The sequence below is a fragment of the Coturnix japonica genome, chromosome 2, assembly GCF_054131305.1.
Source record: "Coturnix japonica strain WE chromosome 2, WE-NBRP24, whole genome shotgun sequence".
Taxonomy (NCBI): domain Eukaryota; kingdom Metazoa; phylum Chordata; class Aves; order Galliformes; family Phasianidae; genus Coturnix; species Coturnix japonica.
This window is the reverse complement of record NC_140664.1, coordinates 47,703,677-47,720,573: the sequence shown is the minus strand read 5'-3', so window position 1 is coordinate 47,720,573 and position 16,897 is coordinate 47,703,677. Positions and strand designations below refer to the sequence as shown.

At 39.3% G+C, this 16,897-nt stretch overlaps 1 protein-coding gene across 8 annotated transcripts in view; it reads left to right on the top strand.

Moving 5' to 3' along the window:
• The window catches only part of SPIRE1 (spire type actin nucleation factor 1), a 117,175-nt gene that overhangs the window by 7,174 nt on the left and 93,104 nt on the right, over window positions 1-16,897 (top strand). For all 8 annotated transcript variants that reach the window (XM_085539743.1, XM_085539739.1, XM_015855237.3 and 5 more), the window contains exon 2: window positions 3,107-3,141. In XM_085539743.1, coding sequence (XP_085395869.1) covers window positions 3,107-3,141 — 35 coding nt within the window. The remainder of the gene's footprint in view (window positions 1-3,106; window positions 3,142-16,897) is intronic.

Genomic DNA, 16,897 nt, shown 5'->3' with positions numbered 1-16,897 from the left:
ATTGTTATTTCATGACACATGTGGGGCTCTTTGAAAACTGTTTTCAGACATACAAGAAACCTCCTATATAAGCCTTTTCTTGCAAAAAATGAACTGTTTTTGCTTGTCACCGGTTTATGAGTGAAAGATCACGTGATTTCCCAAACTGCAGCCTGTTCGCAAAGTGAAGTTAACCTGAAGTTATGCTGATTGCTAGTAATGAATGCATTAGCCACTGCTGGAAAGCTGTCATGGAAAAATACTATTGAGGTGCTTAGATTTTGGTGTTAAGAATGGTGAAATTGCTGCACATCTTAGCAGTGAGCTGAATGGACATACAGGGTGGAGAACGATGGTAAAGAAGCGACAGCTGAAATGACTTTGTAAACCTTCCCCTGGTTACCAGATAAACACTGAAGGCTGCTTGCAGACAGAGACGGCAAACAGAGACAGTTTTATGACTTATAGGGTTGTATTTTTATTCCTTCCAGTGCAAATTAGGAAAGCGTGGCCCTTAGGCTATGTTTAGAAGTTCCTGTTTTTTTGCAGTAATCTCAGCTGAAGAAATTTCTGTACCTGGCTATTAGGAGTAAATTGCCTTGCATGGACCACACAAAAGCAAATTCATGTTAATTTTGATAGATTCAAGCCAGTGTGTGTTTCTTGGGCGAGCCCTGTTAGTACCAGGGTCTTTGGTAACTTGGGAAATTTCCAGAGGAGCGTGCCCATAAGTCAAGCAGGGTGGGGAAATCTGCTCAGTGTATAGCTGGAATCAGGGCACAGAGGGGTAGGGAAGGCAGCAGTGAGGTAAATCTATCATATTAAATGGTGTACGTCAATCAGTAGTTTGCACCTGTCTCAAATATCGTCTGTAGTACTTTGAGCTTTTGTGAGACTACTTGTTTCTCCCCCTTCTCCACCTGGAATATGGAATCCCATGCTAAAAAACCAATTCTGTTGTTTTTAAGAGCTGGTAGAAGCATAACTCTTTGGTGGTGTTATCCAGTTTGCAAGTAATGAGAGTGAAAAATTCAGCTTAATATGCTCTCTATATTAGTTACAGTAATAGTGAATATTGGCTCAGAAAGCAGTAGTTAATTTTGATAATATCATTTATGAAATAAGATGAGTTTCTAAAGTTCAAGTGCTTTCATGAAAAGTTTATCAAAGTTTTATCAAAGGTGCCGTGAGACGAATTTCTTGCTATTCCTTTGTAAATGCGGTTTTTACATTGTTTCTTTCGATCTGGGCTGATGGATTTGCTTTGTACTTAAGGATTTGGTTAAGACTTCTCTTCAAAGGCTCCTGGTAGGACCTCAGCGTGGCTTTGAAGTGTAGCGATGGGTGCTTTGTGTCTGTGCTGCTGAGAGGATCTGGTGGTGTTTGACTCCTCTTCCACCAGACTACGGGAGATGCAACTTGAAATAGTTGGTGGTTACACGTTCTGGAGGACTGCTGTGCACTGCATGGTTAGAGGTTAAAAACCACTCTCTTTTTTTTCCCCGTTTGGACTACGTTTCTGAGAACTGCTCTTGTATTGCCTTGTATTGTGGATTTACGTTGGTTTGGTCAGCAGCCATTCAGATTTCACAGAATTAGCCCCCAGTATTCATAACTCTGCTTGTAGTCATAGGCCACTAAAAAGTTTAGTGAATTTCTCCCAGTTATAATTTAAAATAGTAACACAAGTCTTACCATTTTGGAAGCCAAAAAATGGCTCTTTTATGGATGTTGATGTGAATGAACCAGAATCACCAGTCCTTCTGAGAAGAGGATGCAAAATGGATTTAAAAGCCTCCCTTTAAAGTCACTCTTCTGCGCTTGGTTATGAAATCAGACACCAGCGTAAGTTCAAAACGAAGGCAAACAGCCTTCCCTCTGCTGGTTAGGTGTTCCCTATTCATTCAAGACATGTTTAACCTTTAGTTTCAAAGGCAAGGTGACTAGTGCAATATGAAAAATTAATCTCTTTCTATGTGGGTGACTTCCCTAGTGCTGCCAGTTTTGCATGCCATTCAGATTTTGCTTGTTAAGCCAAAGTGATCGTTCCTCAGTGCTAACATTATGCTAACCACTTGGTTGAGCTTCCTGAGCTCACCAGGCAATCTGATAAAAGCAATCTTCCTCGTTAGGGCTACAAATTGCAGGCTCTCCCCGGCCAACCCAGTTCAGGCCTTTGGTTCCCTGGGTGTGCTCAGCAGCCACCACCCAGAGCAGATGCATCTGGCCAACATGCACAGCCCTGAGTTCTGTATGGATGGGGATGTAGGATCGCATCCCACGCTCTCAGGCTGAGCGCCGTCAGGTCAGGCCCAGTGCTGCAGACTACCCAAAAAAAGGCAAAAGAAGTGAAATAAAACATCTGTGTGTTTTGAAATTAAAGTTTTGGGTAGCTCCCCTTTCAAATGGAGATACTTCTATGCAATGTTTTCTTGATGATTGTTTTCCAACAGAGGATCATCCTGCCTGAATTATTTTGCACTGCTCTGGTAATGAATTATTAATATGAAATGGTAATCTTGCTGCTGAAATGGTGTTCGATGCAGAATTTCTGGCCTATTTTTTGATAATCTCTCAGGTCACTCGCACTTTTATACCAAAGCATTTGGAGAAAATTGAGATTTTCAGCCTGAAACAGTTGAGAAACTTTATTTTTCTGTATCATATAAATTCCAAAGCGATGTTTTGGAGATGCAAAAATTGAGAAGGGGGACATATAAAAATCTTACAGTGATATTTCTGCTTTAGTTTTCTTGTGTTTGGTGTTCAACTCTATGATATCCCAGTAGTATCAAATGAAACAGTGGCCTTTCCCTTGTTGCAAATTAATGTCATTTTTTCTCTTGAAATAATTATTTGCGTCTACTTAATGGAAGCCAACGTGTTTGCATGTTCCCTTCGTGGCTGAGCATCATTCATACCATTTAAATAATGAAGCCAAACATGAAAGACAGATCATAAAAGGGAGAGTTATGATCAAATAAAGAGTGCGGGATCTTTTTGTTGTTAAGTCTGTGATGCATGTATAACTCCAGTATTAATGAAATGTGTGATAGAAGTAAGGCACAGAACCATGTTTGTTGCCCATTGACTTAATCTGAAAGCTATTTTTTCTTTTTTATTGCAGATAAATCGGAGCATTTACACTGCACAGAAATGGAGGTAAGAGAAATATTTGTGTTCTCTGGCAGTGCTGATTTAGCTCAGCTTTTTCATTATCATGTAGTGTAAATGTGGAGCGTTTTCAGTGGGAAGTCTTACAGTGAAACCTGTGTAGTATTTATTACACGTTAACGGGTGCTTAAATGTGTCTTAACGAGAGACATTGGGTCCCATGCTCAGATGCAGAGGAAAGAAAGCCCATGTGGTTTTCATTAAACAGGGCTGGAGATACAATATAAACTTGTGCATTGTCATTTCTTTTAAGTATGAATCTTCAGCAGAATATTTTGTTTTAGATAATGTCTCTTGGGTAAATTCTCTTGATGTAGTTACTTTAGAAACCACTAGTAGATTGTGGAATAAATACTTAGTGTCTACAGAATAGGTTGATGTTATTTGACATCCCAGGAATTTGGATAGAAGCGGAGAAGACAAGTGATCTTGGAACTGTTTGTCCACCTAATGTTGTCCTGATTTCCCATGCTTTTAATATTTCTTTTCATTTAGAATTGGCAATAAGGGGCCTAAGAAATACTGTATGATGTCTTGCTGGGCTAGCAATAGAAAGACAAACCAGTTAAAACTGTTCGCTTTGTATCCTGACCATTATTTGACACGGCATCTTTGATACTAATCTGTGATGAGAATGTTCAAGCTATCATTATGTCAGATTCATAGACTGAATCCAAAGCTTGAATGAAAACTAAGCAGACCTTCTAGTTGAACAGGATGTCAACTCATAGTTGCTTATTGTGATACAGAGTAAGTCATATAGTTTACTACTTAAATAAACTTTTCCAGCAGTAAACACGGCTATCTGTGTCCCTCACAGGGCAGTTTGTTCTCATTGCCTTTGAACTTCCTTTCAAGTGTAAAACTGAGTTTTTACTTCAGCTGTTCTATCAGTACCTCAGGCTTAGCCTGGAGATAGCGTCAGTGCAGGCATCCTAATTGGTGGGCTGTCTGTTTTCTCATCAATAATATATGTGAAGGTGACAAATGGCTGTTGCCATAAGGTTTATATTTAGATAAAACTATGTATGGAAATGGCTGGTTTAAGGGCAAAATGAAAAGCCAGCTAATTCAACGCACGTGTCAAATTGCCAAAGCCATCCAGATTCTTGTGAGTGTTTATAACAGAATGGGAAGGTTCTTTCAGCAGGATACAGGGCAAGGAGTGATTCCTGACAGAAGCGAGTACACACATTGAAAGTCAACATGTTTTTCTGTTCTTACTCTAGAATCTGCCTAGAGAAGAGAAGGTTGTGGGGTGACCTCATTGCAGCCTTTCAATACCTGAAGGGAACTTACACCCAGGAGGGGAGTAAACTCTTCGAAAGGGCTGAAAATAGCAGGACTAGGGGAAATGGTTTTAAGTTGAAAGAGGGAAGATTTAGGTTGGATGTTAGGGGGAAGTTCTTCACTAGGAGAGTGGTTAGGCCCTGGAACAGGCTGCCCAGGGAGGTTGTGGATGCCCCGTCCTTGGAGGTGTTCAAGACCAGGTTGGACGGGGCCCTGGGCAACCTGATCTAGTAAGGGTGTATGTTTGGTGGCCCTGCCAGGCAGGGGGGTTGGAACTACACAATCCTTGAGGTGCCTTCCAACCCGGGTCATTCTGTGATTCTGTGATCTACAGAAACTTGGTTTGTGAGTGTAGTACCTTACTTAGAAATGATGATCTACTGTGTCACTTGCTTTGCATGCTAAATACTGTTTACAGTTTTGCTTTGTGTTTTTTAACTAATGAAATAATGATAATGAAAGACCCTAACAGTAAAAATGGAGATGATGATAGTAAACCTCTGTTGGAGAATTTGTAAGGAAACATTCAAAACAATCAATTTGGGGTAAATAAAAATGCTTCTGTTTCAAAAGGGATTGTTGAGATTCAGTTGGATATATTATACTTCATTATCTGCCGTGGAGAAAGAGCTTTTTAATGTTGGTATTTTTAAAAAATTACTTTTGACAATGGTTAGAAAGGAAAAACTTCAGCGGGTTAGAATTTGCCTTGGGACAAATGCAGCACTTTAAATTGTCTCTAATAATCACCGTGACCACGGTCATATTGACTCCTCTGTTTGTCATCTTGAAGGAGACAGTGAAGGAGTCAGTGGCTCCTTCCTGCTCCAAAATCCCCCAGGGGCTGCACCTTTAGACTTGGTTGGGATGATGCTGGTGCTTTTCAGAACCAGGAATTCAGCTGAGGGAGCATATTGCACTTTTTTGATTCCTGTGGAGAAGAGTATGGCCTAATTCAATGTATTAGAGTTTGTGGAAGACTCCTTAAAAATGTAGCTAACAATAATCATAACTTTTTTTGATGAACATATAAGCTATTCTGAATCAATACTCCACTTATTTCAAGTAATGTGTGAAATTCAGGGTCCAGTTGCCATAGCCATAGTGGGAAGTAAGGAATCAGATGACCTTATTTAATGTGCGTCTGCCTGTGACTCTGTATGTGATGATAGCTCTGCTTTGTTGTCTCAGCCGAGGTGGTGAAGATTATATAAAGTATGCCAGCCTCATTTGTAAACATGCAGCGCTCATATAGAAAGCATTCTGTGAATGTGAGTGACTCACATGTAGGAGAGGTTAATTGCCAGGTATTGGAGAAGACCCACCTAACATCATAGGCTTGTTGTGTGCATTAAGTGGTGTATATGCTGGTATAAAGATACACACAAACTCTCTCATTTGTTCAAAAGTCAGGAACTAATGAAATAACCTGTCCCAAACAATGGTGAATAAATTGCTTGTTCAACATCACCCAGCTCATGTCAAATCACAGAGTGAATCAATTGTCTCAATGTTTTAAGGAGACTTTTGTGTGCTGTGTCTGCAAGCTGTTGGTTATATGTATTTCATATAATTATTACAAATCTTTATGTGCATTGAAAATTATGGTATTTGTCTGTGGAGTTTTTTTTTTCTTTTTTTTCATTGGGAACGTGAGATGTTGACCATTTCAGACAACGATTTAGGGAAGTAAATAGGTTGTAGAGATACCTTGTTTATTTTGATACAAATAAATACCTGTTATTCATTGTATTGAATCAAACAGAAAATCAGCCATCTCTCACATGCTAATGGAGATGAGACCTTGGATTTAATAGCACAGAGTGGTAGGATTTGAAAAGCTGTGTAATAATTTTGTATTAAAAACAATGCCATGCCTACAGTCTGGTATGCTGTACGCTCAAAATTCAAGCAGTATTAAGTAGGCTTATTTACTGCATACTTATATCTAGGATTTATTCATTTATTTTTCTTTTAATCCCTGGATGTACAGTAAAGTTGGATCCTGATGGAGGGGCAGTTGCAGCAGTGAGGAATCACTGGCACATGCAGTGGTGGTGTTTAGTTCTGCTTTCTGAGCTCTGTCCTTATGGTGACAAAGGAGCCGTCACTGAGAGGACAGGCAGACATGTTTTTATGAGAGTAATTTGCCTTAGTAAAAATTTGACTGGCTGTTGTTGGCAAAGCTCTCTGTGAATGACTGGGTACAAGTCTGGTAATTCCATGAAAGCCTGTGGATCATTGTGCTGTTAAGAGGAGAATTAACAGGGATTCGGGGTAGCCTGTTGGGAATCAAAGTGGTATCATGCATCTTTTCTGGAGAACATAAGGATATGATGGAGCATTAGGTGCTGGTGGTCATGAGTGAAGTGCTCATCATTGTTAATGGCATTACCTCAGGAGATGCTGTGTGTCCAGCCTGCGAGGGACCTGGTGCTTCAGATACCTGAGAGCCCATTATGATATTTCTTGATGTGGCTGCTCTGTGTCAGGCACTCATCTGTCCCCATGATTTGCCTGAATTGCTTCATAGTCACAAGTAAACAAGAGACACTTGATTATATAGAAAACACGTGCACAAAGGTAGAATTTAGATTTTGGTCTTCCGTGTTTTGTAATGAACTGCTTTTTCAAGAGGAGCTCAGTCTTTTGTGACTCATACAAACATCAGGAGAGGGTTGATCTTGGAGGAAAGTGGATTTCTGTTGTTTACTTGCTTTAAGCTTGGCACATCGCCCTTTTCATTCAGCGATTTCATTAAGAATACACAGTGAATTATTGGACTGGAGAACTAATAATGTATTTGACTAAGCTGATTTAGTGATAGTCCAATCCTGCCATCTGTCTAGGGTCCCTGTAAGAGAAATTGACTGCTTCTTGTAAAGGCTTTTTGATTTTGCAGCATGGTATGATGTGCCTTTAATAATCTGTGCACCCCAAAGTCTCATGGGGTTTGTGATGAAATCCTCGTTCTGGAGATGCCACCAGGAAACCTTTCTATCAGCTGGGTGAGAGCAGGGAGGCAAAAATTCAGCCCTAGCCTAGACAGAAGTTCCAGTAATGGCTGGAGGAAAAATAGGTCTTGCAGTAAATTTCATCCTTCCAAGGGAAGTTTTGCCTGTGAGAAGCAGAAATAGCAGAACCTGGAGCAGTAAGTTAGGTGTTATGGGTGTTTCTGTAAAATCTCAAATCACAAAAAAGTTCTTTCTGTAGTTAATACGTGAAGCCATTCACATTACCCAGTTGTATCAAAAAATGAAATATGAGAATCAAAGCTCATTTCTTTAGTTTATGTTACTCTGAAAGGGATCTCAGTGTGGGAAGAATAAGGTCATTTGTACTGGTCCTCAGTTTCTGCAAAACCCTTTAGTTTTCAGCTCCGTTTTTCTACCATGTGATATCTATCATATTAACAATATGCTGTCATATCTATAGTTGCTGCTGCCATGTGTATTAATTGATGTGGTAGCTATCATGTTAATCAGCTTTCAAGGTGCTATTCTTATGATAGATGAGTGTCAGTGGACGTGTTTGCCTCCTTGTTCAGACCAAAAGAATAATGTGATTACTTGGTCAAGCTGTAGGGAAAGCTTAAGCTTTAGGTGTTGGTTGTGTGCCTGCAATTCAGTAGTCTCTTGTATTGTCCTCTTGAGTATAACAGAAGATAAGTTTGGCATATCAGTATGAAAATGAAAAATGCAGATTCTCATTTTGGAAATTTCATTTTTGTTTGTTAGTGCAAAAAAAAAGTTTTAAGCAGCGAAAATTCTGACTACGTTCCTTGTCTACTAAATCCTTCACAGGTTTCTGAGGATAATATGGTGTTAGTTTATAAGAGTTCTGCCAGTTATGAGTTTTCTGATAGAGAAGCTGTGTTTTCAGAATGTGTCAGTTCTGGTATCTATTAGGTTTATGAAGCAAGCGAGTTGTACTGGCTGTGGATATGGCAGTACCACAGTTTTAAAGACAGTTAATACAGTAGACGTTCTACCATTGGCTACTATATAAAATAAAAAATGATTGATCTTAAAAGACAGATTTCAGAGCATTGGGACAAGATCCAAATAAAATATTTAATAATAAAAAAAGTAATCCTAACAAAGGGTAAAATTTCTGAGCTAGAATAGAAGCCAAATAATAATTCCAAGTATAATTTAATGGAGGCTGCTCTTATTCTTTTTTTCCTGTGTGGATTTGGCCTCAGGCAATTCTGAAACTAAATATAATACGTCTCTGCAGTTCAGTAGGTTCAGCAGTAAGCTTGACCTAGTAGGATGGTGTGGACAACAAAAACAACAAAATAAAACCCTTCTGTTCTAAACACCTCAGTTACACAATCACTACTCTGAATCGGCAATGTGCAGAAGATTTTTCTCATCAGTGGAGAGAAATATTAAGGACCTAATGTTGAATCAGAGCTTGCTTTTAGTAAATGCTGGTTTTTTTTGCCTCTGTGGCAGTTTTGAGATATTTATTATAGCAGGTAGACTGTGGGTTTTCATTCACATCTTCATCTCAGGAAGAAAAAAGAGAAATGATGTCAGAACTCTTGTTATTTTGATTTATTTTCCTAAGTCTTGTTTGTCTGTGTTACCTTTCCCTCTCTCCTTTTGCTTTAATGGTATAAGTGATAAGAAGTAGATATACTGTGTAATGGAAGTAGAACAGAAGAGTTCAGTTGGAAGGGGCCCTTCAAAGGTCTAATCCAACTGCCCGAGTACTTCAGTCCTAACCAAACACTGAAGCATGCTATTGATTATGTCTTTAAATGCTTCTTGAACGCTGACAGGAATGGGAAATCAACCACCTCACTAGAAAGCCTTTTCAAGAGTTCAGACATCCCCATGGTACATTTTTTTTCCTAAAGAAATGTTTCTCATTGAAGATTTTCATTTGTTTACAGCCATTCTTTGCCTAGATGTATGAGTGGAAGCTATACCACTTCTATTCACATAGCACTTGCATTTACACTAATAAAGGAATGGGTTCAATGGGAAGGTTTGACTTTTGGGAAACCAAGGGAAATTGGATTTACTGTCATGATATTTTTTTGGTTATGGAGAGCAGAGTACTTTGATGAGTAGCCTAAGTATCTGAATGTAACGTTGCATTTTCCTTTCCAGATTTTTTACTTTCAATAGGGTAGCTATATCACTGCAGGGTGTAAGTAACTTCCTTGACTTGAGTGCGTATTGACGGTGTTTTGTGAATAGGAAACATCAAACTTTGGTAAAGTCTAATAATTCTAGTGAATTATCAAATCATTTAAAGAAACAAAATTACTCCTGGCCCTAAATTATTTTTTTTCTAGCCCTAATTAATCCCTAATCCTTCCTATTTCTGGGTGACTGAGTTTAGTATCTTTCCTCAAATGTAATATAGAAGCCCTTGGATGTCTAAGGAGCAGTGCTTCGTGGTTGATCTACCTAGAAACATGACATACAGTGACTAGATGAGCCTTATTTTAATGTAATTAAGATGACGTCATTACTTTTTTGTCAGTTTTGAATTTGGTTGGTGGTCAAAGAAAGTGAGATTTCAAGGCAGCTTAAGATTTAATTTCATTTCAGATTTGTTACTCGCCTTCCCAACCTAGAACAGCACTTGAATTTGAATTGTAAATTTAACCATTAAGAAAATGACACAATGATTGCAAGATGAAACTAATATCAGTATGTTTATTTTTGAATACTGGAGAGATTTAAAGCAAGAGAAATACTTATTTATGGAGGAAGTGGATTCAGAGTGCTCCCATTTTCAACGGCACCTATGCTTTTCAGTACCAGCTGATATTGAGTCATTCTAACATTACTCCTTTGAGGCTATTTAGAAATACTAATCCAGTTTATCTAAACTATATCTAGTTTAGTTTACATCTATTCCGTGAAGTGGATGATTTAATGTAGAAATTCTTGTTCTTTTCATATGTAGAACTGCCATGAATTTACAGTTGGAAAATGACATTAGGAAAGACCTTCTGTTTTAAATGCAGGTTTAGTTAATATAATGAAAATGAACATGTGAAATTTCTATGAACAAGCAGACAATATGTTTAGCCTTTAATTTCTCTTGCCTTCTGATGCTGCCTTGTCTATCTGCTGGCATAAAGAAGAGCTGATGTCCACTTGTTATGAACGTGCAGAATCTTCAGTTATTGCAAGAGAAGGGAGGAGAAATATGGTGTCATCTGATGGGATCTCCTGGGGTTCTTTGAGGAAAGTTCTGTGATTAAAACCTAGTGTGATCTTCAGTCAGATGTGTGTTTTCAGTAGGTTAATAATGGAGCAGATCAGAAATTCCCTGTGACACCATTCTTGGGCATACATGAATCACAAGACATACAAAGAGATCATCAGAAATTGGTTAGTGCATACACAAATGCTTTTTCTTTCAATTCTGTGACTGAATGCTCTTCTTCACATGAACATGTAAAGTTTTATCTAAATCACTTGACCTGAGAAGCAGAGAGATTTAACAGTGCAAGATTTGTAGCACTGTGTACTTTCTTTGGCAAAAAGTACTGAATCTGGGGGCTCACTGAGGAAAAAAAGAGTTTTTGTTACTTTGTTCTTTCCTTTGTTGGACGTCACACAGTGCAACTCATATGAGCTCTGCTTCTGTGGTGAACTTTTTAGTATATGGTAAGTTTCTGTGCTCCCCGTGACCTACTAGTGTGAACATTTCCATCTTAAGCAGTTTATTTTTTTCTGCTGTTTACATGTTAATGTCAATCATTAAATAGAAAGCAAGTTTCAAGATCTCTCCTTAGCGACATGAATGAAAGACTTGTATTCGGTGCTGAACTCTGAGATTGCCATTTAGTGTTGCTGTGTGCTGAGGCATATGCAGTGAAATACTTTGATTTATTAAGAGGAAGTAAATCACAGAATCACAGAATGACCTGGGTTGGAAGGGACCTCAAGGATCATGAAGTTCCAACCCCCCTGCCTGGCAGGGCCACCAAACTTCCACAATAGTATATTAAACATATACATACATACATACACACACACACACACACACACACACACACACATATATATATAAAAGGGTGACTAAATTCTAAATGGCTGTTTCATCGTGTCCCTTTCTTCTATTAACCAGTAGTTAATGAAACTACAAAGTAAATTACAAGGCAGCACTTTCAGACCTTCACCTTCAGCAAAAAGTTGAGGTTAAATAATTAACAAGGATAGGGCATGCTGCTCACCCTTCATAGATTAGCTCTTGCTTCAGTTAAGGAGGTAGGTACGCACTGTTAACCTGACTGTTTTTCTCCCCCTCATTTTCTTCCCTAAGCCTGAAACACCATGTCCAATTCTGTTATCATTCGTTCTGCATCTTTACTTCCCAGCTTCCCTCTCCCTTTTTCTCTCAACATCTTCTATAGTTCATTCATTAACTTCCTCTGTTTCTGTTTTTCTCAGATCAAAAAGTTAGTCATCTACTTCCGTGGGTGTGTGCTATTGCCTCTGCCTAATATTTGATGACTGTCAGCATTGCCATCTCCACTGCCAAACGTGTTTTTTGTTCACAGCTCCTCGCACCTTTGCTTCCTTGCTCTGTAGGGCCTACTGGATGCTGTACTGCTATAAATTCATTACCTCTCTGTTATGCATTTCTCATTGTATTCCTGTCTTTCTCTGTTATCTGGACTTGTGATATTAGCCTTATCTTTGGCTCACACTCTTTCCTCTTCTCCAGATGCTTGCCAAATCCTTAATTGCCGTCTGTTAAAAGCACCCCTCTCTTCTCTGGTGCCAACACTTAATAATTCAGCCTTTACTTTTCTTGTTTTTGTCTCAGCTGATGCAAACTGCCAGCTACCTCCTCTTTTCTTGGCAATGCATTTCTTCAAAGCTGTTTTTACCAGACTCCTCTTCTGGCTGCATTGTGGCTTTTGGGTTAGTGAATGCTGCTCTCCTGTTCAGCTCTGGTGTGCACACCCACATTATCTCCTTCACGCTACTGTAGGTCTGGAGCAGGCACTCACTGCACAGTAAGCAAGTTGCCTTGAGAAGCTCTGTCTGGCTTGCTCCTTTCAGACTGTGCCTTTCCAGGTGCTGCGGGCTGCTTACCTTGGAGCCAAGGTGCTGCCAATTTTAGAGAGAATATAGATGAGAAAGATGTGTGTATTCTCAGCTAGGTATTTCTAGCCCCAGATCACCATTTGGTGTTTGTGAAGCCATGCTTGTTTTTGAATGTACTTTGTAGTATGTCCAATGACTTGTTTTTTTTTCTCTGAGTGCTCCTTGTGTTTCACAACTGCACCGGGCATTTCACTTGTATTATGGCAGTGCAGGCTTCATGCGATCCCTACATCTTCCAAGGGTGTTTTCTGTAGCCGGGCACGGAGAAAACAAATACGGTTGAAACTGCATGAAAACAGTGAAGTAATTTGTGGTCTCTGCCTGCTGGCCGCATTCTTACCTTGTAATTTTCCAAGAGGGCTGCTCCTGTTTATGTCTCTGTATGGTTTGCTACTGGAGTTTGCTTTCCAAGCTCCAATAAGTGAAGCATGCTGAAAATCATTCTTTTCCGTTTTCTGCTTTATTTTTCTTTTTTAAAACTGGTTTATACTAATAACAGCAGTAATGTTCTTAAAGGCATCCTGGCCATCAATGTTTATCATAACATTTAACATCCTGCATTACTTCTCCGTACTGCTTTTAGTTTTTGATCTTCAGCTTTACTACTTGAGGATTCCTGCTATGGCTTTGTTTAGTAGACAGACTTCTTATTTTTCTTCAAAATTTGGCCTTTAGTTTTGTCCATTTTCAGAATTTTTTTGAAGCAGATCTAATCGAGCTAATGCCAAACCTAACATACTTCAAGCTGCCTGGTACTTCTGTTAGGAATTCTAGAGGATGTTTGACTAGAAGTGGTACGTGAGGGGTCCATGTGCATGCCTGCAACATTTCAAGTGTTGGCACTAAGAAAATCTATTGAAATACTGTTAGTTTTTAATGTTTTGGAGCCATTCCTAATTGATATATAAAAAGCTAATCTGAAAAATGTAGGTCAGAACTGTTAAATGAGAGAAAGGAAGAAAAGCATGCAGTCGTCACAGAGAGTTTTGCCACTTACTTGGAGGAGCTAGAACAAAATTATCTTTCAACGGAGAGTACTTTGTTCTATTACATAAGGACAGTGTTTATTTGAAAGTCAAATCCCAGTTTTTAACCCCTTGACTCCCACTTTCTGAGTGCTGTGTGTTTGCAAATGTCAGGTCCTCCACTTGATGTGTCTGTTGTGCTAGTTCTACATGCAAATGTGGTAGCATACTTAAAAGCCAGCAGTAAATGAGGTGTGTGCTGAACTTGAGGTTGTGTGAGTAGTCCTTGTGACTTAATTATGTGATAGCCATGATGGACGACTGATGGAAGAAAACAAATGCTGTTCCCATTTTAGAGAAAGGAAAGTCAAGCTGAAGGCATCAGGGGAGTTGCCCTGTATGACACTGAGGCTCTATGGCAGAGAAGATGTTGGTTCCAGGATCTTTAAGTCCCAATCTCAAAAGCAAAAGTCTTTTTGCAGATTCTAATACTACCCCAACTGACAAACCTATTTCGCTGCCAAGGAAATACAAATTGCCTTCAAAGACATTCCATCAAAATACTACAAATTTGCTTGCAGTCTAACTTTTATTCCCTGTATAGATTACTTACATACTTGCCTGTATGCAGCTCATTCTTCAGATAAATCTCTCTCAGAGTTATGTATGCATATGCTGTTCTGCTGGTACAAAAACTGACTTCACCTTCTTTAGTTCACTTGCTGACCATAGATGGACAAAGCATTGTTCCTACACAGAAGGCAGATTTGCTCCTACCTAGATTTCTTGTAGATACTTCAGATACAAAGTGTTTCAAAGCTGAAGAAGTTGGAATTCTTGGGAAAAATAAAAATGAATGACCTTATAAAAGGAAGTAGTAAACCTGGGGGGATTCGGGGCAGGAGTCATACATAGGCATACCAGTAATAAGGCGAAGAAAAATAAATTACAAAAACAATATACCAAATAGGAAAACTCAGGCAAATCTTTCTTTATTGAAGCTTGTGGAAAGGCGCTGGGATAAATCAAGAGCATTGTCATTAAAATATGAATGAAATAGCGTTTAACATCACAGTACCTGGGTAGTACTCAAGTAGCAGGATGGATAACTTGAAGGAAAAATTGTCTGATGGAATGGAGCAAGTTGGTGGTCCTAAAAATTGTCCTTCATTCTATAAAATATGCTTCAGGGGAGAGGTACTGTTTTTTTCAGCAGATACCTCATGAGCAAGGATATAATCATTAAAAACAGCCTGAACCCTTCTGTGGATTTACATTTCAACAGCATTTCTGTATTCTTCCAGCATTTCAAATGCCATATTGGAACACAAGCTGTCAAATTAATGAGATACCAAGTGCATTGCTGTCAGCAGTTCATGGTTTTTTTTTTCCTTTCCTTCAGAATTGCTTATATACGTCTGAAGATCTTAGTCCTTCTATCTTACATCTGTGTGAGTATCTAGATAGATCTTACTCAACAGCAGGCACTGCAGTAGCAGATATACGCAGTCTTTCATTACTTGTCTTGACATAGCAACATCAATGGTATGGATTAACAGGCAATTGTATTTGAATTCTTGTAACTTAAATTTGCTGAAGACGATTAAATTTTTATGACACAACTTGTGGGTTGTTTTGTTTTCTTTTTTTGTTCTCTTGGTGTGGCTTTATCACCAGGTTTAGGAAGTGACTGTGATGGCATGTTTTTTAAAAGCTTTCTGAACAGAAAACAGGGCAGTGTTGATTGCTGTGCCTTTTCTCTGTTTAATGGCTGTAGGAACAAAGCACAGTAGCTACTTCAAGTGTTGCTGTAGGAACAAAGCACAGTAGCTACTTCAAGTGTTGCCATGGAATGAATCGCAGAATGGTTTGGACTGGAAGGGACACTAAACCCACCCAGTCCCACCCCCTGCCATGAGCAGAGCTGTTCCCCAGCAGCTCAGCTGCCCAGGGCCCCATCCAACCTGGCCTTGGGCACCTCCAGGGATGGGGCACCACTGCTTCTCTGGGCAGCTGTGCCAGTGCCTCACTGCTATTACACTTTGCTCTATCTCTGTCAGGCTGCTGGCCTCCATCTTTTTTTTTTATAAAAAACTACCTTTAAAGCCCTTCTGTCTTCAATGCATTGAAACTGAGAATCATTATCCTTAGAAATAAGTATATTTTCTACCAAGAATTGTACAGAAACTACAAAAGAACATGTTGTTTTGCTAACATTGTTTGTTTATGTAGTCCTGATTTCCTGTCCAAATCAACCGTACATGTAATTGTGTTTACACTGATACATGAACTTGCTTGGGACATGGCAGTTTGTTTCACAGAGATAGTTCACATCTAGTCAGAGTTTGCATTAAAACATACTGCCAAGACTTGAGACTAGAGATTCATGTAGTGCTCACTGAAGCTGCTCTGTTGCAACTCCCCCATGACATGCAGAAGATGCAGTTAAGAGTGCGTCAGTTCCTCTGAATCACTCAGCACAACAGGAACTGTGTTCTTTTCCAAATTTACTTTTTTTTTGATGACTCATTGGAATCATAATGGAATGGTCTTCTTGACTCATTTTTCGTACTATTTTATTTGATCTGATTTTCTGCTTTATCCCCTCAGCTCCTTGGTGAATGAGAATTGCAATCTGCTTTTTTCTGCTTTCCTTCAGTTGATGACAGACAGCAACCCACATCCTGAGAACAGCCTCCTCTAAGCATGTATCTTGGTATCCAGACCACACAGCCTATTTCTGCTGCTCTGGAAAGACCCAGTAGCGCAGCATAGAGTTCTCATTGGTCTCAGATCCTGCAGACAGGGGACACATTTGCAGAATTCCTCCTTGTGAGGTTAATGGGTTGCTTTTTAGAGTATGTCGACCCCACTGGTGGTCTAGACAAATTCCAGCATTGTCCCTGGCTTGACCCACTTCTGCCATGGGCACAGCAAATCTCAGAGATCCTCAGCATCCCAGTGCAGGATTTCTTCTTTCACAAGAAAGTATGCTGAGCAAAACCAAAACAATCAAAATAAAACCAACACCCAAAAACCGGGAAAAAAACTTGATCAAAACAAATGACTCTGAATAGATACAGCATTGTCCTCAACCACACATTTTGCTGAAGTGCGACTGCACTAAGTCTAGCAGCTGCACCCTCTGACAACTAGGATCTACAGTGTACAGTTAACTCATTCAATGCCTTATAACTCATACTGTATTCTCTCTGTCTGTTGTATATTTTTGGGTATCTGACCGTGATCTGCAGACTCCTGCTACATGGCATTGTGTTCTCTTGCTGCTAAGTTGGAGAAATAAGACTGTTTTAGTCCGTCTTAGAGATGTAATTACTGTGCATAGTCTGATTTCTTCAGCTTTGTCCATTAAAGCAACTGACTTATGGATGAGACATG